Source organism: Dermacentor variabilis, chromosome 1 (genome assembly GCF_050947875.1).
Source record: "Dermacentor variabilis isolate Ectoservices chromosome 1, ASM5094787v1, whole genome shotgun sequence".
Taxonomy (NCBI): Eukaryota; Metazoa; Arthropoda; class Arachnida; order Ixodida; family Ixodidae; genus Dermacentor; species Dermacentor variabilis.
Window position 1 is genome coordinate 4146627 of NC_134568.1, and position 24963 is coordinate 4171589.

The window sequence follows — 24963 nt, forward strand, 5'->3', positions numbered from 1 at the left end:
TCACACTATCAATCAAGTGATAGAGAAATGTGCAGAATATAACCAACCGTTATATATAGCTTTCATTGATTACGAGAAAGCGTTTGATTCAGTCGAAACCTCAGTAGTCATGGAGGCATTACGGAATCAGGGTGTAGATGAGCCATATGTAAAGATACTGGAAGATATCTATAGCGGCTCCACAGCCACCGTAGTCCTCCACAAAGAAAGCAACAAAATCACTATAAAGAAAGGCGTCAGACAGGGAGATACGATATCTCCAATGCTATTCACAGCATGTTTACAGGAGGTATTCAGAGGCCTGGAGTGGGAAGAATTGGGGATAAAAGTTGATGGAGAATACCTTAGCAACTTGCGATTCGCTGATGATATTGCCTTGCTTAGTAACTCAGGAGACCAATTGCAATGCATGCTCACTGACCTGGAGAGGCAAAGCAGAAGGGTGGGTCTGAAAATAATCTGCAGAAAACTAAAGTAATGTTTAACAGGCTCGGAAGAGAACAGCAGTTTACGATAGGTAGCGAAGCACTGGAAGGGGTAAGGGACTACATCTACTTAGGGCAGGTAGTGACCACGGATCCGGATCATGAGGCTGAAATAACCAGAAGAATAAGAATGGGCTGGGGTGCGTTCGGCAGGCATTCTCAAATCATGAACAGCAGGTTGCCGTTATCCCTCAAGAGAAAAGTATACAATAACTGTGTCTTACCAGTACTCACATATGGGGCAGAAACCTGGAGACTTACGAAAAGGGTTCTGCTGAAATTGAGGACGACGCAACGAGCTATGGAAAGAAGAATGATGGGTGTGACATTAAGGGATAAGAAAAGAGCAGATTGGATGAGGCAACAAACGCGGGTAAACGACATCTTAGTTGAAATCAAGAAAAAGAAATGGGCATGGGCCGGACATGTAATGAGGAGGGAAGATAACCGATGGTCACTAAGGGTTACGGACTGGATTCCAAGGGAAGGGATGCGTAGCAGGGGGCGGCAGAAAGTTAGGTGGGCGGATGACATTAAGACGTTTGCAGGGACAACATGGCCACAATTAGTACATGACCGGGGTAGTTGGAGAAGTATGGGAGAGGCCTTTGCCCTGCAGTGGGCGTAACTAGGCTGATGATGATGATGATGACATGGACGAGTACCAAGACGCCGACATTACTGCTGTGCAGTCCTCATGGAAATTGCGCCTCAACTGAAGCGATGTTTATTCGAAATGTGTGAATGCATGTCTGTTTAAAGAGGCGGGCGTGACGCTTCTGTCTCCAAGCAGTCACAGCATTGCACTGTCATCGGCAACGCCACTTCACGAGAGGCTGATCACATAGTCTGACCTCACTTGGAACCGTTTTATAACGAAACAGATTCAGCATCACTATGCAACGGGTTTCACTCAATAAATTTACTATTTCCCATTGAGTAGCAACTACGTTACAAAGCTTTTTTTTTATTCCCTTAAAGCAGGACACTCGTAAATATAGTGTGCAGTGTGTTTTTTAAAGGAGTTCAGACACCAATTGTGGAGGCTAAATTGTCCGTATATGATACGGTTTGAATGCTTACAAGGAAAGCTTTCGCAAAGTATGAATTACAGCAGATGCTCAAAACCTAATTTGTTTCAATTCGAAACTCTGCAAATGAAACGTTTCTCGCTTCACCGGACTCGTCACAGTAGCCATCATGAAAACGTCATTCTTGAGAGCTAAATAGTTTTGCGTTTATATACGCTCATGCGATGACATTTTCACAGCGGTGGCAAGTGCGTTTGCTGAAACACGACGGGGGCACAACTGTGAAATCGAGCAGACGACGGGTGAGGTCGTTGCCCTCAGCGTTTCATGCGATTTGTGTGGACTCCGTGACGTCGGCTACTCCTGGTTTACGCCACTCAAAGGTTATCTACCTCGGCTGTCTGGAATCTTGAAACCTCGAAATGCGCGATGGAAATTGCGAGGTATCAAATTGCTTGGGACACGATCCCGCATATACCGGCTGTCATTGTTGGTTCTCTAGACGCTGTGTATTACCAAGGAGAATAAAATCATCCGAGAGTTTGGTGTCCGCGCGCCTTTAAGGTTTCAAAAATTGGTTAACTAGAAGTTATTTGTTTGCGCGCTATAATTTGTTCTTGGGTACATTTGACGTTCTACGAGACGTGCGTGCGCCTCAATTCACAATTGCTTCATGGAAGAGATTTCAGGTCCCGTGTGATTTTGTTTTTATTACATGGGCGGCTTGGTAAGATTAGTGCATACCAGAAGACCACTAAGAGCGCTCTATTCATTATATTTAACGCACCTAAACGGGTAGCCATAATTTGAAAATACGCTTTGTGGATAATGACATTTATTGCCTTCTATTTCGTTGTAAGAAAGCGAAGTGAGGTTTTCGTTACTCGAACAGCCACAAAAGGCAATGCAGATGCGTTTGAATGAGCGTGAAATAAAACTGGTTAATAGTCATAGCGGCGGAGAAGGCCTAAATTTCAGAATAACTCCAACAGATCCAGGAAGACTTAAACATTTTTTTTTTAACTTGTTCCGTCCATGACAGTTATTTACAGAAAATGATTTGTCTGATTATCGACTAGGCTGCCGCGGAGCACACAGAAGAGCTCACTATACTGACAACGTACCCAAAAAGTAACTGAACACTACAGACTCAACCGCAGAACGCCCTCACCCCCGCATTCAAAGCTCACGAAGACGCAGGAGACAACACTAAGATTGGTGCAAACCAATACGTTCCTGCACCCAAGGACGCTTAGTTCATCTCATGTTCCCTACTCAACATGACGAACTAGAAACCCTCCGGCACATTGTCACAGAATGCAAACAAAATACAGTCTTGCCTCCTCTACCCCTCACCCCCAAGAGCAGTGGGAAACGCTGTTGTCCAGCTCCCGCCTCTCGGACCAGATTATGTTGACTGAGCGGGCGGTCGCAGCCTAGACGGCGCATGGATTCTCATGAAGTGGGAGCCACTCCTGCAAATACTTCCATCCTTAGGCTCATTAAAGATGTTTTCTCTTTCTCTCTCTCTCCAATTTGACACGTAACACCCAAAATTAATATCGAGATTATTGCCTGCGAAAGTAATGTCGAGATTATATGCAAATGTCACGTAGCTGGACAGAACACAGGTAATGTTGTTTGCCGTCGCTTGGAGATACTCAGATGATTCTTTTTCATTCCGTCTAATTAGACAATTAGCCTTAATTAATCAGCTCTTGCGGGCGCATGCGGGCTTCTTGCGCGCTCGGAAAAGCACTTTTGTGTAGCGCGTAGCGAGCAACAGAAAGCTCCATCCGGAGTTTTTTATGTCTCTCTAGAATTTTTCTCATTAACACTTTTCATCTAATTATAACATTTGAGCTGTTGATTAATTAATTGGGACTAATTATGTAATTAGGCATAATTTCAAAAATTATCTGAGTATCTACAAGCAACGGCAAACAAAATAACTTTGGTTCTGTCCAGCGACGTGGCGTTCGCGTTTTTTTTTTTTTATTTTGGCTAAGGTTACGTGGGAAGCCCTGTATACAAAAATTCTGGGCATTACGCACTGTGCTGTGCCATGGCTTGTAATTCATTTTTTTGTTTATTTGTTTCTTTGTTCTTGTTTGTTTGTTTTCGCTACACCTTTTTGTGGATTTTCTCGTAGCTGTGTTCTGTAGCCCGACTTGCAGCTCCTTTTGTCTTAGCTGATATGTCGGTCTTGCACTAAGAAAATTGTTACATGCTTGATGTCTTTTTTTATATTAATTATTTTTATTCTGTTAGCGTACATTAGAAAGCACTCAAGTTCCTTTGGCAGTGCAGTTACTGCACCAGCAGGTGGTATGCAGCGTCCGCTGCACATCAGCATGTCAGCTTCCAGTTGCTCGTCATCGGTGGCGGTGTTGTTAAGGCGGGCATCTGTTCGCCTACACTGCTGGCGCGGCGTATGTGGATGTTTGCTTTTCTAGAAGAAATGTGAATCAGACCTTGTTATAAATAACCTCACTCAGACAATTTCCAGCCGCACTTGAGCGCATATTAACCAAACGCGACCCTTGAAACGGGCTCACGTAATTAAATGTCACTTTAATTTTAACTTAGCCCGGAGTATCAAGAGAGACCAAGGGTATGATGGATTGGGCCTTCGCAAAGCCTAGCTCCCCGAAAACCGGCCTTCATTATCCCGCCAGGAACACATCAGCGCCACCAGAGATGCTGTCACAGAGAGCGCTAATGCGTATTTGGCGTTAGTGATGAGCTCCTGCCAAACTTGAGTATTGAAACGAGCTTGTTTTCAAGTCAGCCTGGAAGGCGGCGAGGGGGGTTGTTCCTAATTGCCCGGCGACTCCGCAAGCCTATAGCAATCTCATAATCTTTCCACGTTTATTGGACGTTCAGGTCCCCTGCGATACCTAAGCATCAGCCAGTCACTATCGGTCACTTTGCGGCGCTCATTTTATTTACTCAATATTTCTCGGTAGCATCTCATCGTGGTTGTCGGGATTATATTGACGCAACGGCCATGGCAAAAGCAAAGGTCTTTGCGAACTTCGATTCACGGAGTTCTGACCACGTCACCCGATGTCGTCATGCAGGTCACTAGTGTTGCGTCTGTTACATGCACACTTAGGAACATAACTATGAGAGCCACCCAACGTCGTAGAACACGTAGATGTATGCTATAGCATTCGAGCCATTTTCTCAGAATGTGCTTGCAGCCCGCTATGATCTCGAGTCCCCTAAGGCGGTCAATCAGGACGCGAGACGGTCTCTTGAGCACATTCGTCGTTACGAGGATGCTGTCGTGTTGACCCTGCGACTGATGCCGGCGTAACTTTTTTTTACAAAGAGGAAACAGAAAATCACGCAGGCGCGACTTGTCCTTTTTTTTCTAGATTGTCGCAGGCACCACTCCTGCGACTTGAACCTTGAGTGCAGCACCAACCAATGACCGGTGCATATAGGTCGTATGCGGTAAGTGGGCGGAATCCGAACGAGCACATTGGGGTTTTTCAGTTTATCTCGACGCTCCTTGAGATGCGCGTCCTCTTGGGACGAGGAGCCTTCTCGTTGTCGCTGCGAGTTCACGGCCTTCCAAGAGTGCAGTTTGTGACGGCAGCGTAGGTCTGCGTGTAGATGAGGTCGCATACAGCAGCGTTGTTATCGTAGCTCATCTCAGCCAGCTTGTATTCCGGGTTGATGGACACCTGCGTAGTAGGAGAGTTGGGTTACTTACGAACTCTGCGCAGATTTCAGGACACCAACAACGTAGATTTTGGTAGATATTCAATTTTACATCAACACTTAAGAGAGCGATTTGACGTGCTCATGGATGCATAGGTAACCTCAAAGCACTAACCACAGACTGCAGCCGACGCCTCTAAACGTCTGTTTATGGTATTATTATTGCAAGTCCAATAGAAATGTATAGAGGATGATAAGAAAACCAAATATGGGAAACAAGTCTCCATTCAAGATAGACGCGTGCACGCACGCAAACTTACGCACGATTTCTTTTTGACAAGATTGTCCACCTATGTTTACACTAGTCGCTCCAATTTTTCCTAATACTTGTAGATACACGAGGTATTTTACACCGTCACATAATTAATAATATTTTTTTGCTATTCATAAAACTGCCGTCATTCCTTGTTGAACGCAAAGGCTCTCAGGAATACGTGGCGTAATCCTGTCTAATGGGGCACTTCTGTCCCTCTTTAGCTTAGCGCCGGCGAAAGTTTCCTTGCAAAACTAAAGTAACTTTTGTTTTCCGGGGCAGCCAATGACTAGAACTATAGTGTTTCATCACTTGTCTCAAGCCCTGCTGAACTTAAAACGGCTTCGGTTACCTATAGTTAAGTCCACTGCGCACCGCAGTCGTAATAAACAGCTGATACTTGCCGGCGATTTTATATCTACTTTCCTGAACACGCTTTCTCAAATGGCAGCACTGATGTCAGCTGCTGGATTACTGTGCGCCAAGAAAGGAGCCACGCCACGGCTCTTTTAATGTGATATCGTTAAGAGGAAGCTTTAGCTCGAGAGCCCCTATCTAAATACATGTAAAAGGAGAATCCGTTTTTCTCGGCAACCACTGCACCAAATTTGACGAGGTTTGCTGCATTTAAAAGAAAAGCTTACAATCCAGTGACTGTTGGTTTCGAATTTTCGAGTTAGGTCGTCAATGTTTTATTAAAAATCGGCAAAAATCAAAAATTTTCAAAAAATGACACTATTAAGTTTACAATTCTAACTCAACAACGAGAAAGGATAATACAATTATGTGAATTGCATCTAATAGTACATCTAAAGCGGACAAAATTGAGATGTTACACATGAATATTAAAAAAATTTGTACTATAGAAATACAGTTTTTGCAGAAACCTTGTAACCAACGTAACAAATTCTCGTAAGATGTAAAATGACATATCGAATTTGTCCGCTCTGAATGATCTATTGGATGCCGTTTACAGAACCGCGATAGCTGTTCTAGATGCAGAGCTACGAATTTGTAAACATTGTGCTTCTATTTTTTTCACACGGTCGAAAATTTGAAAGTTTTTTAACAAAATTCAGGCCCGAAATCGAAGTTCCGATTCCTAAAATTCTCAGTCACTAGAATTTAACTTTCTCTCTCAAATGCAACGATTTTCATTAAAATCGGTCCAGGGGTTATCTCAGAAAAATGGTTTTCCGTTTTACATGTGTTTGAATAGGCCGCGTCGGAGTTAGGCCCAAGCTAAAGCTTCCTCTTAAGAGGAAGCTTTAGCTCGAGTGCTCCTATCTAAATACACGTAAAAGGAGAATTCGTTTTTCTCGGTAACCACTGCACCAAATTTGACGAGGTTTGTTGCATTTAAAAGAAAAACTTAAAATCTAGTGACTGTTGGTTTCGAATTTTTGAGTTAGGTCGTCAATCTTTTATTAAATATTGGCGAAAATCAAAAATTTTCAAGAAACGAAACTATCAAGTTTACAACTCTGTAACTCAACCACTAAGAATGATAATACAATTCTGTGAATTGCATCTAAAAGTACATCCATAGCGGACAAAATTGATATGTTACACATGAATATAAAAAAAATTTAATCATAGGGAAATACAACTTTTGTAAAACCATTGTAACCAACGTAACAAATTCATGTAAGATGTAAGATGACATATTGAATTTGTCCGCTTTGAATGATCTAATGGATGCCGTTTACAGAACCGCGATATCAGTTCTTGATGCATTGCTATCAGTTTGTAAACTTCGTGCTTCTATTTTTTTCAAACGGTCAAATATTTGAAAATCGTTTTAAGAAAATTCAAGCCCTAAATCGAAATTCCGCTTCCAACAGTCACTAGAATTTAACTTCCTCTTTCAAATGCAACAAATTTCATCAAAATCGGTCCAGGGGTTATCTCATAAAAACGTTTTTGCGTTTTACATGTATTTGAATAGGCCGCGTCGGAGTTGGGCCCGAGCTAAAGCTTCCTCTTAAGGGCCCCGGGTCGCAGAAAATTCGGCGTCAGTGTCCGGCGTCGGATGTCGTTTCGGCAAAGCGAGTTTCGAATGGCCCATACCCCGGCCCTCCATGTGGCGCAAGCAAATTACTGAACTGACGTTCCCAAGCTAAAATACATAGAAAAATTTTTAAGTACGACTAACACGCAACCTACAGATATAATAGCGTCGGAATTTGATTTGAACATCCAAGAAAGCATAATGCTGTTACGTGAAAACTCAAACAAACCCGTTTTTTTTTTAACGAAATGATCGTTTTAAGCTCGCGCTTGCGCACCCTGAGAGTGTAGTGTCCGTGTGGCACGTCGGTCATGTCAACCCACTGGCAGTCGATGTTGTGCGCGTAGGTGTCGGTGCAGCCGACAGAGATTCCCTGGTCGCCGTAGTTTGCGCAGTTGTAGCGCTTATCCACTCCGGGCTGGCACACGTTGTCCTCAAGGCAGAAGCTTGCCTTATGGCCCTCGGCCACGCGCTGTCCGGCCGCGTCCAGCACGTCGTAGTGAGCGAACACTTCCATGGAGTGGTAATGCCTGCATGCACGAGAGGCTCAGGTTCAATGGTATATATATATATATATATATATATATATATATATATATATATATATATATATATATATATATATATATATATATATATATATATATACATATATATATATATATATATATATATGTATATATATTATTTGGGGTTTTACGTGCCAAAACCACTTTCTGATTATGAGGCACGCCGTAGTGGAGGACTCCGGAAATTTTGACCACCTGGGATTCTTTAACGTGCACCTAAATCTAAGCACACGGGTGTTTTCGCATTTCGCCCCCATCGAAATGCGGCCGCCGTGGCCGGGATTCGATCCCGCGACCTTGTGCTCAGCAGCCCAACACCATAGCCACTGAGCAACCACGGCGGGTATATATATATATATATATATATATATATATATATATATATATATATATATATATATATATATGATGATTTTCGCGCCTCAAAAAACACATTTGAACTGCAGCTAGAAATACTTCTATGCAAGTACAGAAAATTTCAAATTAATTTCATACAATTAGGTTCTGCTTGTAAAATTTGTGGGCTCATTAAGAAAAATTGAAACGGACGTGTCGATTGAAATACTGTCTTCATCTTAGATAGTTTCGCACTCTACAATCTCCGATTTGCTAGGTGAACCATCTCGCATCTTGTGACAGGCTATAATACGACCAGTATTTCAGTGATGACGAGTGCCATTGGTGCGCCTGAATGAGTCAGTATCTTTGAACATCCACCCTCGTTGGCAACAGTATGTCCAGAGTAGTGTTTCTTCACTAAAAAAATTAAACTATCGGGTTTTACGTGCCAAAACCACTTTCTGATTATGAGGCACGCCGTAGTGGAACACTCCGGAAATTTCGACCACCTGGGTATGTTTAACGTGCACCGAAATCTAAGTACACGGGTGTTTTCACATTTCGCCTCCATCGAAATGCGGCCGCCATGGCCAGGATTCGATTCCGCGACCCCGTGCTAAGCAGCCCAACACCATAGCCACTGAGCAACCACAGCGGGTTGTTTGTTCACTAAGAGATACGCCTACATTTGTTTAATTTCTTTTTTTCTTTCGTGTCTACACATAAAATGAGGATTTCCCTGGGTTAAGCGTCCCGTCTATCTGGGCTGCTTAGGCGAAATCGCCAAAGCAGGTTAAAAAAGCTCAATGGGCGCTTAATTAAGGCCACAGCCGTCCATTTGTTTCCCGTGCAAGGGAGAAATATTCATCATCACATCGTCATGACGGCGATAAAACGAATTTGTAGAACCTGGAACCATAGTTCTCGAACCTGAGAGGTCCCAGCTATTGAAAAAGTGAGCTTTAACTCTGAAGACTAAGCCTAGAGCTGGAGCAGGCTACTGAAGTGTGGGGTTCCTACGTTTGTACCACCTTTTTGGTAGTTGCTGCTTTTAGACCCCTGCATGTGTTGGCCAGTTTTATTTTAATGGCGAAATGGAAATCTAGCGGTTAAAACGTCGAATTCACAAAATAAGATGAGATGAGTCATGGAACAATCCTGGGAACAGGCCAGATAGTTTCAGCCTCGTAAAATCGTCTTCTTGTTTCTTGTACGTTGTGTTAACCGCTAAATTTCGCCATTCATTCATGCACCAAGTGAGAGAGCTTTTGACCCATGGTAGATTAATTTTACGTTTTTGTGAACACGTTTGACTTTTTAGTACTTTCCATCGGATTCCGCTGTAATTGTATTGTCTGTTTTCTGATTCAATTATTTGATTTTGACAATAAACAATATTTCATGACTGGCATGACGCTGGAGCTGAAGACAAACTAACATGCCTGGCTTGGGTCCTAGCGCTATGGTAACACTGATAACAGCCATAAATGCCGAAAATGTAACTAGCACTTCGCGCCAGGCCAATGGTACTCTGTACTTTGAGCACAATGAAGCACCAAAGAACACGGTTCAAATTGGAGCTAATATACTACACATACGACGGTAATAATAACGACTTGACAACTCAATAAAGACTGTGCACTCCCATAAATTAAAGAAGAAGAGAAAGAAACGTCGATTTTCAATGAACGTTGACTTCAGTTATTAAAAACGCCAGCGCTTAAAGCAGGAAGGGTGCCCCGGACACCTGCCGTGGCTTGCGACACAGAGCATGAAGCAGGCCTAAACGGAAGAAGAATAAAACAAGAATACAGTACAGCCGTGGTTTACGCAGCCAGCTCCCTCTTTGCCTAAGCTAAAATGAACTGCCGCCATCATCTCGCCGTGGTATGCGGCACTGCTCGCTACCTCTGATGTGTGCAGGTTGAAAATTGCGCAAGTCTCTGCGATCTCTCACAGCGAACAGCTGTTACGGCCTCGGAAATGGGCCGGTCGTGTTCGTGCGCCACGCTTTGGTTCGGCCTGGTGAGGCGCAACGTAAGCGAGAGTTCCGAGCGGTTGTGTACCTGGGATCTAATCAGCGGTCATGTGGGTTCGAAGCCGACGCCTTCCGCTGCGGTAGCTTAGTGGCTGTGGTTATTTTCTGCTCAGCTCGAGGTCGCGGGTTCGATCCCGGCCATGACGGACACATTTCGGCGGAGGGATATGCAAAAGCACTCATGTATACTACATTTAGGCGCACGTAAAAGAACCACATCTGGTCAAAATTAACTCGAAGTGTCCCATTACGACGTGTCTCACTAGCATATCTTGGTTTTGGCTCGTAAAATCCCAAGAATTTAATGAATACATCAAGCCTATTGCTTACCCACTACGGATATATGGTCGCTTTGCGCAATTGTGCAGAGAGTATCTTATTGGGCGCTGATGAGAGGCGCCAATATTTATTTATTTTCTTGGGGGGGGGGGGGGGAGGGCTAATCTGGTATGCCACGTCGCAGGCACTGCAGGTACAGCAACGCGACGCCGCGGGGCGAGACGGGTTGTCGTCGGCGAGGGAGTCACGTGACCCATTTCCTCAGTCTCTCGTCTTGCAGGACGTCGGTGCAAGCGGCGTTGGCACCACAAGCTGCTGCCGCTGGCTGACTCGGGCAGCACGTACCGCTATGATGCATTACTCGCAGGGCAAATTCAAAAGACCGCTAACCGGCGTTCAGTTGGACATTAATTATTTCGCATTCACAACTCATAAGAAGTGCGTAGGTGTCCTTGGATTTTTGTACTCATTTATTCATTAATTTTCGTGTTCGTCTGAAGTGCTTCTGCGTATCATGGAACTAAATCTTAAGAAAGCACAAGGCCGGTGATGCGACAGATTGGTGAGCTGTGTAATGACAAAAAGCCGAGATGGTACCAATTCTTGTACTACAATCTGTTAAGACCAATATATATATATATATATATATATATATATATATATATATATATATATATATATTTGAAGTGCTTAAATTAACTATTAAAGCAAAAAAACGTTTGTGAAGCTACCGCTCTTTTCGTGGCAGCAGTTATAATTTTTCAAACTTGTTTCTTTCTCTAACGAAATTGAAACCTAACATAACGTGCATATCGTCAGAATAATTACGCGTAAGTGGGAGAATAAATACCACCCGTGCACGAACTAATTTTTGATTTTTGTGTACGGGGGGCACGTGTACAGGGCACATGTGTGGAGGCTCAGCGCCACTTTGCGTATGTTGGCAGTGATAATATAACAACCGTATCCTTCACTCTGATAATGCACTGTTCTTAATCCATTAAGCTAGCCGCAGCTTCAATAGACACATAAACAGAAGAAGATACTGTTCATTTGTAGGCTTTTCTTGTGCAAGAACAGGCGCAATAATTGTCACATTCTACAATAGGTTAGAGGCAAAATAGGCCAGGAAATTGTAATGGCAACACGAAAGGGTAATTGCAAGTGCGGACGCTCTCTTTGCATCCAGGAAACAGCTAGCTATTATTATAAAAGTATTTTGGCTGGGCGGGTTGTCAAGGAATACTTTTCGTGCTGTTTCGTTTACCGCTTACAGGCTAAAGTTGCACAACCTGGTAGGAACGTCGTGGCAGTGATGTCGCTCCTGCCGTCGCAGCCGCGAGAGACAGATTGAGAAAGGGAAAGTTGGTCGTCGGATCGCGATTCTCTCACCCAACAGCCTCATCGCCGAACGAATGCTGCGACGACGTTTAAGAAAGGCGATCTTCTAACTTCACCTGCATTCACGACCACCTTTACAGTGTCCTTTTGATGGGATCTGATACACCCTCTAAGCGTTTCAACAAAATCCTTCAGCGCCACTCTTGGGCAGCCTCGCTGCATCCGTGACCACTTTGGGTCTTGACTGTTTTCGGCGCTGCATGTCGTGGTTCCTTTCGTTATTCCTGCGCATCGCTTGACGTCGGTGGCTGACCTTTCATCGAGACGTTGCAGCAGTGAAAACGGACTTGGCACTGACGACAAGTACTGAAGACAAATTAGAGGCCAAGCACTGGTGGCCGGGATCAGTGTTTTGATCCTGAAAACGTGTAACACTTCTGCTGACAGAACAGAGTCGGCAAACTTGAACCGTTTGTGTATTACCATAGAACAAATTACATTCTAGGGTTTTGCGTGCCAAAAGCACGATCTCACCATGACTGCGCCAGAGTGGGGAACTCCGGATTATTAATGACCACCTAGGGTTCTTTAATTTGCACCTTAATCTAAGCACAAGAGCGTTGTTTGGATTTCGCCGCCCACAGGGATGCGGCTGCCGTATAGCGGAGATCGAGCCCGCGACCTTAGCAGCGAGATGCGATAGCCAGTAAGCTACATCGGTGCTTGTGCGTGGCCACGAGCATTGATTGTGCGGCAGAGTAAATACGGAACGCTATGTAAGAATCGTGCAGCTAACCAAAATATCTACTATGGAGGAGTAGATATTTTGGGCTACCCACTTGGGTAGCCCAAACATAAGAACATTGAGTATGCTCGTACGTAAATGAAAAAAAAATAAAGTTGACAAAATAGAGGCCCAGGCCAATGTCAAAAGGGAATAAAGGTGAAGCGCCAGAACACGCATCGATACGCACTTCTTCCTGCTTTTGTTTTTTATCCTGCTCGCCAGTCTATATCACGACGTCAACGGTGCGTGCCACGCGCTCAGCATGCGTCTGCGTCAGTGAGACTGCCCAAAGACGACGGGGCACAGAGTGTAGGTGAAGGGCCGCTCACATGTGGCAGGAGTGCCAGACCCAGGCGTGTTTCGGCAGGAACGGCATGAACTCGGCGTTGCCCACGTTCGCCACGCGCGCCGTGAAGCGAAGCAGGCGCCGAGTCTCGTACAGCCAACCTGCATCGGGACGGTGCTTTGGAGACACGACCATGTGGGATAACAACGCTCGGATGGAGCGTTGCTACTTGCTCTATTTATTTGTTTATTTATTGGGTACCTGCTTCGCCACTCACGCATTGCAGCAGGGAGGGTGCAACTCATATAAACAAACACTCAAAATTACATTCATAAAGTATGGAACAAATCGTCATTTCAACAAATACAGACAGTGTCAGGCGGTAGAGTATTCCAATTTTTTTATGGTACGAACAAAGAAAGAGTAGCGGAAAGCGTCACTTTTAAAAGGAATCTCACGTATTTTTAATTTGTGATCTCTCCTTTAAGAAACATATGTGGGCGGCTGAAAATACAATTCCCTAGCTATTTCCGTTTTAGAGTAGTTATGAAGAAATTTTAATCTTACATTTCGACGACGGTGTTGAAGAAGTTGCCAGTTTAACGATTTTTTGCTTTCTATCATGCTAAGCATTCTGTCATAATTGCCAAGGGCAAACCAAACTGCCCTGTTCTGCACTTTTTCTAGCAAGCGCACGCATACTCCAGTGTCCTGCGGACATCTGTGAAATAGAGTTGCTCCCTAAGTTTCTGTGGCAAACTACTAAAGTTACGTTTCAAGAAACCTAATGCTCCTACAGCCTTGTTCCTAACATGAGAAACATGTCTGTTCAACCTTAGATGAGCAGAAAAATATAACCTAAATATTTATATTCTGTAACTTGTTCAAGAGTAGCATTATTTATTGCGTAATTATTGCTGTCGTATGAGCGCTTCCTGGTAAAGGTGACGTGAACACTCTTTTTCACATTCAGCGACATTTTCCAGTTTTCACACCATGTGGCAATCAAATCCAAATCATGTTGTAGTGCTTGTTGGTCAGATTCGCTGTTGATGACCCTATATACTATACAGTCATCTGCAAATATTCTATAGGATAATGTAATGCCCAAAGTGATGTCATTAATGAACAACAGAAATAAAAGTGGACCTAAAACTGATCCCTGGGGTACACCAGATGCCACAGGAACATATTCAGAGGAACATCTGTCTTGAGCGAAGATACTCAGCAATCCAGGCGATAACTTTGTCATCCAATTTCTAACGTCGAGGTTTAGCGATCAGTAGACTATCCGTAACGACGTCAAAAGCTTTTTTTGAAATCCAGAAATATGCAGTCAACAGTTTGTTTCTTGTCGACTGCTGAGACTAGCTCATGAATGAATGCAACCAATTGTGCCGTACACGAAAAACCCTGCCGAAACCCATGCTGACTAGGATGAAGAAGGTTATTGTTATCGAGATGGAGACATGATGCAGCTATAAATCACATCTTCCATAACCTTACATACAATGCTAGTTAAGGATACCGGTCTGTAATTCTCAACTCTGTCTCTGTGTCCACTCTTATGAATTGGCACCACTCACGCTAGTTTCCAATCACCATGGAACAATGCCGTTATTTAAGGAATATTGAAGTAAGCGACACAAGTACAAACATAAAATGCCCGAGCAATCTATAGGAATGATCAGGGATATCATCCGGATCACATGCTTTTGCTGTTTTCAAACACTGTAATAATCGATCGATGCCCGTCACACTAAACACAACCTCAGACATTTCGTCGGCTTCGACAGGAAAATCAACACTAGTAACCCGACTAATGTTTGAATAAGTCGACTGAAATACTGATGAAAAGTATTTAACAAAAATTTCGACCTTACTTAAGTCATCATTAACAATTCTGTCGGACCAATGCAAGGGTGGAACTGAAGTGTCATGCTTACCGTTTCTCTTAACATGTTGCCAAAATTCCTTAGGATCGTCCACTAATCTCTGCCCCAAGTTCGCAAAGTACGTGCGTTTAGCAGATCCAGCGAGCTATCTAAAGCTACGTTTTAACTCAATTAACTGTATGTGACGACTGTCAGTTTCCTTAGTTTTAATCTGCCGATAGATTCTTCTAATCCTTCGTAATAAGGAACGGAGTCGATAGTGAAACGTTTGTTTATCTTTTGCATGTTTGCAAGACAGAGTTCGAAGGGGAACAAAATCATCTCGCAGTTCGGAAAGGTTACTTGTAAGTACCCCGCATAACTCTCCCGCGTTTAATTCATCGGCTAATGTGTCAAAAGTAGGAAAATCATATTCAAGCGCTAATTTTTGTGCAGCGCAGTTAGCCATATTAGATTCATACACAGTTCTAGGAGGTAAACACACATTTCAAAAGATAGTGTCGGCTGCAATAACATTATTCAGAAAACATTATTGAGTGAGAAAGCACATGATGAGGAGAGAGAGTGACAGTAATGTCATGTGCTAGGTTAGTCTTGAAAGCCACTTTTAAAGCTGTGTTATGCAAATAAGAGTGGTGTCTGATAGGTGATAACCGGCGCTGTAAAAAAAAATGTTTACACCCTCTGGGGCGTATCTTTCCCCCCTAATGACAATCGTCATCTGTCTTGCTTGCGTTTCCTGTCTTGAAAACTGTCCGCTGGCTACTTTCCTGTCGAGAATGCCACGTCCCGCTGAAAATGCGAATGCTGTTCGTGATCTGGAAGTACCGGGAACGCGGCGTTCAAGAAAGCAAACGCGAGAAAAGTAGATGACGTTAATTATTTGGGGACGAGATACGGCCCCAAAACGTGTAAACTGCATCTGCAGTACGGCTTCATTGTAGCCACTGGCACCCGCTTTGGCTTGCAGTAGCGATTAGTTGCGTCGTTCATGGTCATTATCATCATCACCGTAATTATCGCCACTCTATTTGTGTCCACTGCAAGACGAAGACTTCTCCCAGCGATCTCCACCTACTCCTGTCTTGGGCCAGGAAACCCCATTTCATGCCAGAAACGCTTCTAATTTCATCACTCCATGCAGGTCTCTGCTGTCCTCAACTGCTCTTGCCTTCTCTTGGCACCCATTCTGTAACTCTAATAGACCACTGGCCCTATTCATATTATGGCCTACCCAGCTCCATTTCTTCCTCCTAATTTCAACTAGAATATCGGGTGCCCTTAATGGCTCTCTAATCCATACCGCTGTCTTCTTGTATCGTGACGTTCCGTCTGAAGTTTTTCGTTGCGCCACTAGTTGCGCCTAACTTCTTCTCAAGTGTCTTTGCTAACCTCCAAGTTTCTGCCTCATATGCAAGAACCGGTAGAATGCGACGGCTGGGACTGAGAATTTGTGATTGGCAGCCAGCCTCTAGAATATGTGCAAGACTACAATTATCTTGGCCACTTACTCACAGGGGTTTCTAATCAGGAGAAGGAAATTTACAGAAGAATAATATGGATGGGTGAACGTGTAGCAGGCACTACAAAAAATGACCGGCAGTTTAACGCTATCCTAGAAAATAAAAAATGTGCAATCATTGTGGTTGCATTACAAGACCGCTTTAAGGCTGAACCGTGAGTGCTCTGAAACGATCAGTCTAATATGCTATAAGCATGCTCGTAACAGATCAACTTGTGAGGTAAGTTTACCTTAACGGCTGCACATTCTTTTTCGAACACAATAGCCGCAAACATTTATTAATTTTCGTCAGCTGGCCACAGTAAACAGGAGAGGTGGCCCAGAGAAAAAGAGCTTGGGGAAGATGACAACCAAGCACTGAGTAGGAGTAGAACTTGATGAAGAGAAAAGAGGAGAGGTCGACCTGGAGAGCCTGTCTCTAGCCTGCTACTCCTCACTGGGGTAAGGGTGAGTGGGAGATACAGGGAAATGTAGGTGGAAGGTGATCATGATCAGCCTGCAATTTGATAAAGCAATGACACATAGATAACGGTTGTATTTCGTGAAGTGCATTTTAACGCTTTCGACGTGTCCTTCCAATACTGGTTCACGCTACATACGTGATCGAGCGTCGCCAGAGTTGAATATTTTTTTTTAAGTCATAGCTTTCTTTGGCTATTCTGCCTATTTTGCGATCTGTATGATTCTGGTGCTTTATGACCAACCTCGGTATAACTAACATGCCACGGAGGCATGCTTTCAAAGGCGGCATAAAACACCTTTTCAAGTTGCCCTAGTGCAAGCCAGCACTTACAAACCTTTGGTGCGTTAGGTGCGTCGCGTAGCTACAATCACTTGTAAAGAAAGCGAGTCACCAGTGGTACACATCGAATACGAGGTCTTCGGGGCGCATTAGTGTACCATGTGGTTTGTTCTTCCATGTGTTTCCATGTTTGTTATTTGGGAGGGAAGAGAGACTCCCTCTGAAGATCTTGTCTTTCTTTGTTCGATGTTAACCGCTACCGCGTCCCTTTGCCTTAACCTACGCCATGAACCCTGCTTTAGTAGCAGCTTACTCTTACATAGAGCCCTTAGTCTAACCTACACATTACTTTCTTCCTTCTTAGACCGCACTACCTTCGGTATTGGCCCGTGTTTTTAGACTGCACAATATCCGCGATCGGCCCAAATTTTTGCTTGAGTAAAGACACACGTGAAAAAAATGTTCCAAAAGCCAGGGGAACTCATACTTCAACGTGTTGTTTTCACTGGCTTTACTCAACAATAAAATATAACAAAAACATAGGCGTTTCGCTACCTATGCGGGTGGCATCGTCTGTACGCAAATGACAACAAATGAGAAAATATATCCTATTGATGTATGATACTGCCGTAAACATTTGGCAGGGGACCACAGTTAGAATTGCATGCAGATTGATTGCGACGGATAAACCATGATTCCACAAATTTTCTTGGGCCCCATTGGTGTTCCCGCATAGGTAGCGAAACGTCTATGTTTTCGTTATATATTACTGCTCAGTAAAGCCAGTGATAACAACACGTTGAAGTAAAGACACACTTACGGTTCCGATTTTACACGAGGACAGTCTTATCCAGCGCACCTCGGTTTCATGTCACACTTTTTCTCTAATTACCCATTAGTACTCCTTCGTACATAGCTCGATAACTTTCTCTTTCGTTTTGGTTCCAAGCTTCATTTCGACGTCTTTCTTTTTGTCCTACGTGCACTAGAAAGCCTTAATTCGTCCAATTTACAAGAGGAAAGCCATGAGATACCCAGATCCCTGGAACCTCAAATCGATATGAAGTCGCCAAAAAAGTCCTCATCTTTCAAAGTGAGTGCGCGCATATTCTGAGCCAAGCGCGCCGCGTCCTGTGTTTGAACACCCGTTTGAATACGGAATAAAATTTCCACTTTCTCTGCAATCTACACCATGGCGCCTCAATGACGCGTTCGTCATTGCAACCAGAAGCGCGTCTGCTATTTAATGTGTCAGCAGTCGCTTAAAAATATCAACCTGAGCATGGTTCTGCAGGTAATTATTTTGTATACGTGCGGAGTAAGCTCTTCGACCATTCTATCTCTCGTACATGCTCAAGTCGCTAATTTAGCCTGCTTCACCCATATAACAGTCGAACTTGAACGACGGCATGCCCCGCAGTACTGCGAAACTTTCAGTCGTAACGACTTCTGCCTGCAAAGTGTCGTCAGCTTTCCTGGAACACTTGCGCGGATGTGAAAATAGCTCGACCACCTGACGTAGACCTCTCTGGTTAGCAAAGTTAACGCATATAAGAGAGTGTATACAAGAGCCTCCCGCTCTGCGTTATTAGATCGTAGTTGTTTGCGGGATGGTCGGATTATGTGCCCTTGAAATGCTAAGCGACGGCTGTCGTATGTGTCAGGGATGAGTCCGGCATTGTCGCCGTTTTTAACTCCCCCTAAGTGTGTAAACTTGCGTTTGTAAATAAATTTCCGTTTCAATAAAGCCTTGTCCGATTCAAAGTGGTGAATTTGAACTGCCATAGCACGTACATAGGGAGTGTTCTTTCTTTTTTTTTTCAGATAGTAGAGAGCTTTTAAAAATCGCCTCTGGCAGGTAGAGTTATTGTAGTGCTTTAGCTGGATTACTCCAAGTGACGGACATTACTCGCCCGAGAAATCAAAACGCATTGTCGACATATTAAGAAGCATCAACTAATTAACATTTTACTTAATTGTTTTACGGCCGATATTGAAGTTTACGAATGGATAGCCGGTAAGTTTTCAAGGAATGGCCACATGAAACGACATCTAAGGATGGCACCATTACATGCGCAGTGAAACGTAATCTAAATTTCCACGATTGTTCAATTTACATTTTTTCCAACCGCCGTTTTATGCATTGTAGCAGAAAAGTAACTGGAACGCCCGTGTATCACATTGGGAATGAATATCTCGAACCTGGTGTCGTCGAAAAGATTTGTTACAAGTGGATACGTCTTGTGAGCTCACAGACTATAATTCGTAAATCGCAATATGTACCATAAAGTAATTAAATAAACAGTTAATGAGTGAATTTTTGTATTAGTCGATTAGGTAGTTCGATTCTTTGTACAATACGGCTTTGTACAATACGGCTCAATGACTAGAATGAAGTCATCTGTCAAAGCTGATTTTTTAAATAAATATTTTGCATAGTCTAAGAAAAAAACACCCGGTAGATACGCTTAAGGCAGTTCAAATGAAGACGGCAGATCACGTGATCAACTGTAGCATTACATCATACCCGCGCCTCCATGTTGCTACGAGATATCGGCTAAGGCAGCATGAACGTGTCTGCACAATACGCCGACTTCCTTATTATTTATTTATTTACCCAGCATTCTTTAGCGGCCTATGTTTCCATCAAGTCTCCTGTTTTCTAGGATTCACAATGTCCCGGTCAGTTTCAGTGTCTTCTCCTCAATTATGTTTCCATATTACCTGCAACTAAGCTTTTTCTTCAGAGCTGTATGCAACTGTGGTAATATTTAAGTGCAGCGTTGATGTAGACAAAGGTTGTGACTTTTAAAGGCCCTGCTTTTGGCGCGAACGAGGCAAACACCATTTTTTTTTCATTTACGCGTTTGCAGTTCCTTTTGGGGGCATCGCTCAAACACTTCGCTTATCTTATTTAGGAGGATACTCCAGAACAACCATTGTTAAATGAACAAGTCAATTAGTAGTTTTGCGAAAGAGATGCGACGCGTTTTTTTTCTTCGAAATGGGACAACGAAATGCGTTTCGATTCAACCACGGTTGTGCCAAGTCACAGCGGGACCAGGTGACTGCGAAAGCTATCATCGTGCTCAGCCAAACTCCTCGACACACCGAGTGACGTCGACGGCTGGTGTCTCACCGGGGTCTGCCTTGAGCGCATAGGCGGAAGTGGAGACGCAGTGCTCCTCCATTGCGCACTGCAGGTACAGCAGCTGCCGGTCCTCCAGGTACGCCGATCGCTCCACCTCGCGTTCGTCAATCACCAGGTCGGCTTGGTCTGCACCAACAAATTGTTTCCCGTTCACGTACGAACCCGCTCAAAACACTCGAGCGAGTAGGTTCGCCGCTTGGTTCTGAAGTTCGCGACGTAAAGCAGCTGCACCGGTAGTTCGAAACGCAACCATTGGTTACTCGAAAGCTCGCAACTGGATTCGTTGTGCTCGGTCTTTTCTTTACCCGCCGTGAGGCCAACTCCTCCATCTTTATCTTCACTCCCTCATTCCCCTCCCACGCGATATGAAGAACGACAACGGTCACCCCCTTGACCGTCATTGACAATCCAACTGAAGTTTATGGAGCAACGTGCATGTTGTGAGCCGGAAATGCGAACCGCAAAGCCATTCCGCGAAATGAGCGCTCCCAAAAATTGTGAGGCGTTTTATGCGCCATGCCAAGTCTGAAAGTGGTAACGTCTGTGCATGCATTTCGCAGGAAACAGCAGGTGGTACGGCATCAGAAATCACAAAGAAGTTCCTGCTAGAGTAGATAGCGACATTATTTGATGGGCATGCAAGTATACAAGGCAGCGGTGTCTGCCGGGAGGAGCCTCCTGCTGTCGCAGTAATGGAGTTCCGGGCAGTAGCAATTGCTCAAGCCTGATCTTTCATTTTTCTTCATTGACAAATTAACTGATATTAGCCACTCTGATTTTTTGAAGGCTTAGTCAGCGCCACCTGTGTTTGCGTGAGCGTACTATTTGCTGTTTCCTCCAACATTTATGCGCACGCGACGTCATTCTGTGAGACTTGCGCCGTGCAGGTACCGCACTTTCCGCGAATTATCAAACAGGCAATGTAAGGTCGTACGTTCTTCTTGCAATTCCTTCCAAATTACTATATATATACACGCAGAAACACGCGGGAAAACACGAGAAAACATGCGAAGGCGGGAGATGTAAATTCAATACGATGAGCGAAGCGAGAACAAGGTAATCCTTCTTTTACCTTGTTCTCGCTTCGCTCATCGTATTGAATTTCCATCTCCCGCCTTCGCATGTTTTCCCGCATTATATATATATATATATATATATATATATATATATATATATAAGAGACGTAGATGTGACACCGTGCTATACAAGGTTCATGCTGGTTATGAAACTTGTTCAACTGTTCAACCCTTTACAACATGTCCATGCTGCTGCCCAGCGAGAAATCAGATTGATCGATTTCATATAAGCATTCGTTTGCCGAATCGTGTTTTTTTTTTTCGATGAAATTGCGTGGAATGAGCATACTCTCTATGTTTCGCAGAAACAACGACCAGACTATGTATATATGGCAGTGAGCGTTAGTCATCGGCATCCCACTGCGCCTTCAGTCTGTCAGTGACCACGCCGGTATTATTTATCAGGTTTTTCCTTGTCCTTTCTTTTTCCACATCGATAGAGGAAGATGCGTCTATGTATGTATTTTCTGACTTTTTGTTATTCTTCCAATTGTGGCAGTGTAATGCATAATGATATGTACACGATATATAATGCGTAATTGAATCTCAAACTCAATAAAAATGGTAGGCGACCCTAATCTTTGACTTAGGTGACTCTTAGTGACACTCGCATCTCGGCGTTGGTGTTCTTTTGGTTAACATTAGGCGAACGCAAGGCACGAACCGAACTTGGAGGCAACTGTTTTCTCTTAATTAGCCGGTTAAATATCATGGAACTTTCTTGTGGGTGAGGTCATCAGTGAAATCATTACTTCTCCTTTGAACTTCCGCGTTTCCAGCAATTTCGCCAAAGTCGTGTTCACGTGGTGGGTCTCTAAATTCTACGATTCTGTGCTTTGGTGTGCCGTAATCAGTGATTTCTATTTAATTGTAATTATTTCAGACACTTCAGTAACTTAATTTGTAAGTAAACTTATCCTCTCATACTATATATAATGAAACCCATTAAGTTAGTACAATACTATTGTTTTTTTTTCGATTTATTTGGAACTTAGTCCGCGGCCGTCTCAGAAAGTGAACCAGAAGTACTGCGCATGGAACAGGAGTGTCACTCGATGCTTGCGCCAGTAAAAAAGTCCACTCAACAGCTTGTAGTCAGCTTTGTCCTTGCTTCTCTTGTTAGTCACTGATCTGTAGGCATAGCGCCTACGCGAGTAAGAAAGGGGGGGGGGGTAGGGCAGTGCGACCTAAACGCTTGGCACTTGGCACTTGGCACTTTAGTGCCACCTAAAGTGCCAAGGACGCACCTTGCCTAAAAAACGGAACATGAACGTCCGTTGACGTTATTCAAAGACGACCTCTCCTATGTTGCGAAGGAAAATCTGCTTTAGATACGGGCAGAGTACAAGCGCTTCTCCGTCTGCTCAAACCTCATTTCCCATCTCTGAAGGGAAGCGCTCCAACACGGTGTTTCATTGGTGAAAATTGGCACGCGCTACGCCATACGCCTACCCCGCACGCAGACGACGCCAGCCATGTTGTCGCCTACTCCCGGACACGTGACGGCGCCTACGCCCAGCTGATCGTGTAGGCAGTCGGCGAGGTTCTTCTCCAGACCCGTGCACATCACACCGCTGAGCATCATGGTCTGGTTCCCACCACCAAAGTGGTCTCCCTGCGAAAATTTTATTTGTTTATTTATTTGCGCGCATCAATGACGCTTTGTCTGAGCACCCTGCGCGTATCGCTCCACTGGTTGCTTCTAGGAGAGAAAAGTATTGAATCTGTCCACGAAACGGTTTTCACGATTCAAGCTTCCTTGAGAGGAAGCTTCAGCTTTGGTGCTCCTATCTAAAAAGATGTCAAAGGAGAATTCATTTTTATCGGCAATCACTGCACTAACTTGGGCGAGGTCTGGTGCAGCTAAAAGAAAAACTTAAAATCTAGTGACTGTTGGTTTCGAATTCTTCTTTATTTAGGTCCTCAATTTTTTTATTAAACATTCTCGAAAATCGAACATTTTCAGAAAACGAAACAAACAAGTTTACAACTCTGTAACTCAGCAATAAAAAATGATATCACAATCCTGTGAATTGCATATAAGAGCCCACCTTAAGCGGACAAAATTGATATGTTACACATGAATCTCAAGTAATACGGAAATACAGCTTTTGCAGAATCCTTGTACGCAATGCCACAAATTCACGTAAGATACAAAATGACAAATTGAATTTGTCCGCTTTCAATGATCTGATAGGTGCCGTTTACAGAACCGCGATATCTGTTCTTGGTGCGGAGGTATTACGTTGTAAACTTCGGTCTTCTATATATTTTTTTTCAAACTTGCGAATTTTTGAAAATCCTTTTAACAAAATTCAGGCCCTAAATCGAAATTCCGCTTCCAACAGTCACTAGAATTTATCTTTCTCTCTCTAATGCAAGAAACTTTACTAAATTTGGTCCAGGAGCTATCTAAGAAAAACGTTTTTGTGTTTTACATCTATTTGAATAGACAGCGTCGAAGTTAGGCCCGAGCTAAAGCTCGGGTGCCCCTATCTAAATACATGTAAAAGAGTAATTCGTTTTTCCGGCAACCATGGCACCAAATTTGACATGGTTCGTTGCATTTAAAAGAAAACTTAAAATCCAGTGACTATCGGTTTCGAATTTCAGAGTTAGGTCGTTAATCTTCTATTAAAAATTGGCGAAAATGAAAAATTTTCAGAAAACGGAACTATCAAGTTTACAGCTCTGTAACTCCGCAAGGAAAAATTACATGATAATTCTGTGAATTGCTTCTGATAGTACATCTAAAGCGGACAAAATTGATATGTTACGCATGAATCTAAAAAAAATCAGTAATACGGAAAGGCAGCTCTCGCAGAACCCTTGCACACAACGGAACAAATTCACGTAAGATATAAATTGACATATCAAATTTTGCACGCTTTCAGCGACCTAATGAATGCTGATTACAGAAGCGCGATATGTGTTTTTGATGAAGAGCTATTAGTTTATAAACTTCGTGCGTCTGCTTTTATTTTCGAGCTTGCGAATTATTTAAAATTATTTTTAAAAAATTTGGTACCTAAATCGCAATTCCGCTTCCAACAGTCAATAAAATTTAACTTTCTCTCTCAAACGCAACAAATTTAATTAAAATTGCACCTTTGGTTATCTGAGAAAAGTGTTTCGGCGTTTTACACGTATTTCAATAAGCCGCGTCGGAGTTTGGTCGTATCTAAAGCTTCCTCTCAAGTGAGGAAGGCAAAGAGCACTGGCAGCAAAACGAAAGAATGTAGCCGCTTTGTACGACAACCACGGAGCTAGTGTTGCACTTTTGCTGTTTGCCACTCGTCAGTGTTTCGCCAGAGTGGGCTTCATAACGCTAGAGCATTACGACTCGAGCTCTTCGCCGGGAAAAGAGTGGAAGTCTAGTTGGAGCTCAAGTCAGAAATTAACTGGACCGGTACGCAAGAGGGGCAG

General features: G+C 43.5%; 1 protein-coding gene across 1 annotated transcript in view; it reads right to left on the bottom strand.

Annotated features, from left to right (window-relative positions):
* Positions 1–1662: 1662 nt before the first annotated feature.
* Positions 1663–24963, bottom strand: part of LOC142575151 (lysyl oxidase homolog 3-like) — a 31623-nt gene continuing 8322 nt past the window's right edge. The window contains exons 4-8 of the mRNA XM_075684220.1: positions 22990–23152; positions 20450–20587; positions 13195–13312; positions 7790–8042; positions 1663–5211 (exon numbers count right to left, since the gene is read on the bottom strand). Coding sequence (XP_075540335.1) covers positions 5089–5211; positions 7790–8042; positions 13195–13312; positions 20450–20587; positions 22990–23152 — 795 coding nt within the window. The 3' untranslated portion in view covers positions 1663–5088. The remainder of the gene's footprint in view (positions 5212–7789; positions 8043–13194; positions 13313–20449; positions 20588–22989; positions 23153–24963) is intronic.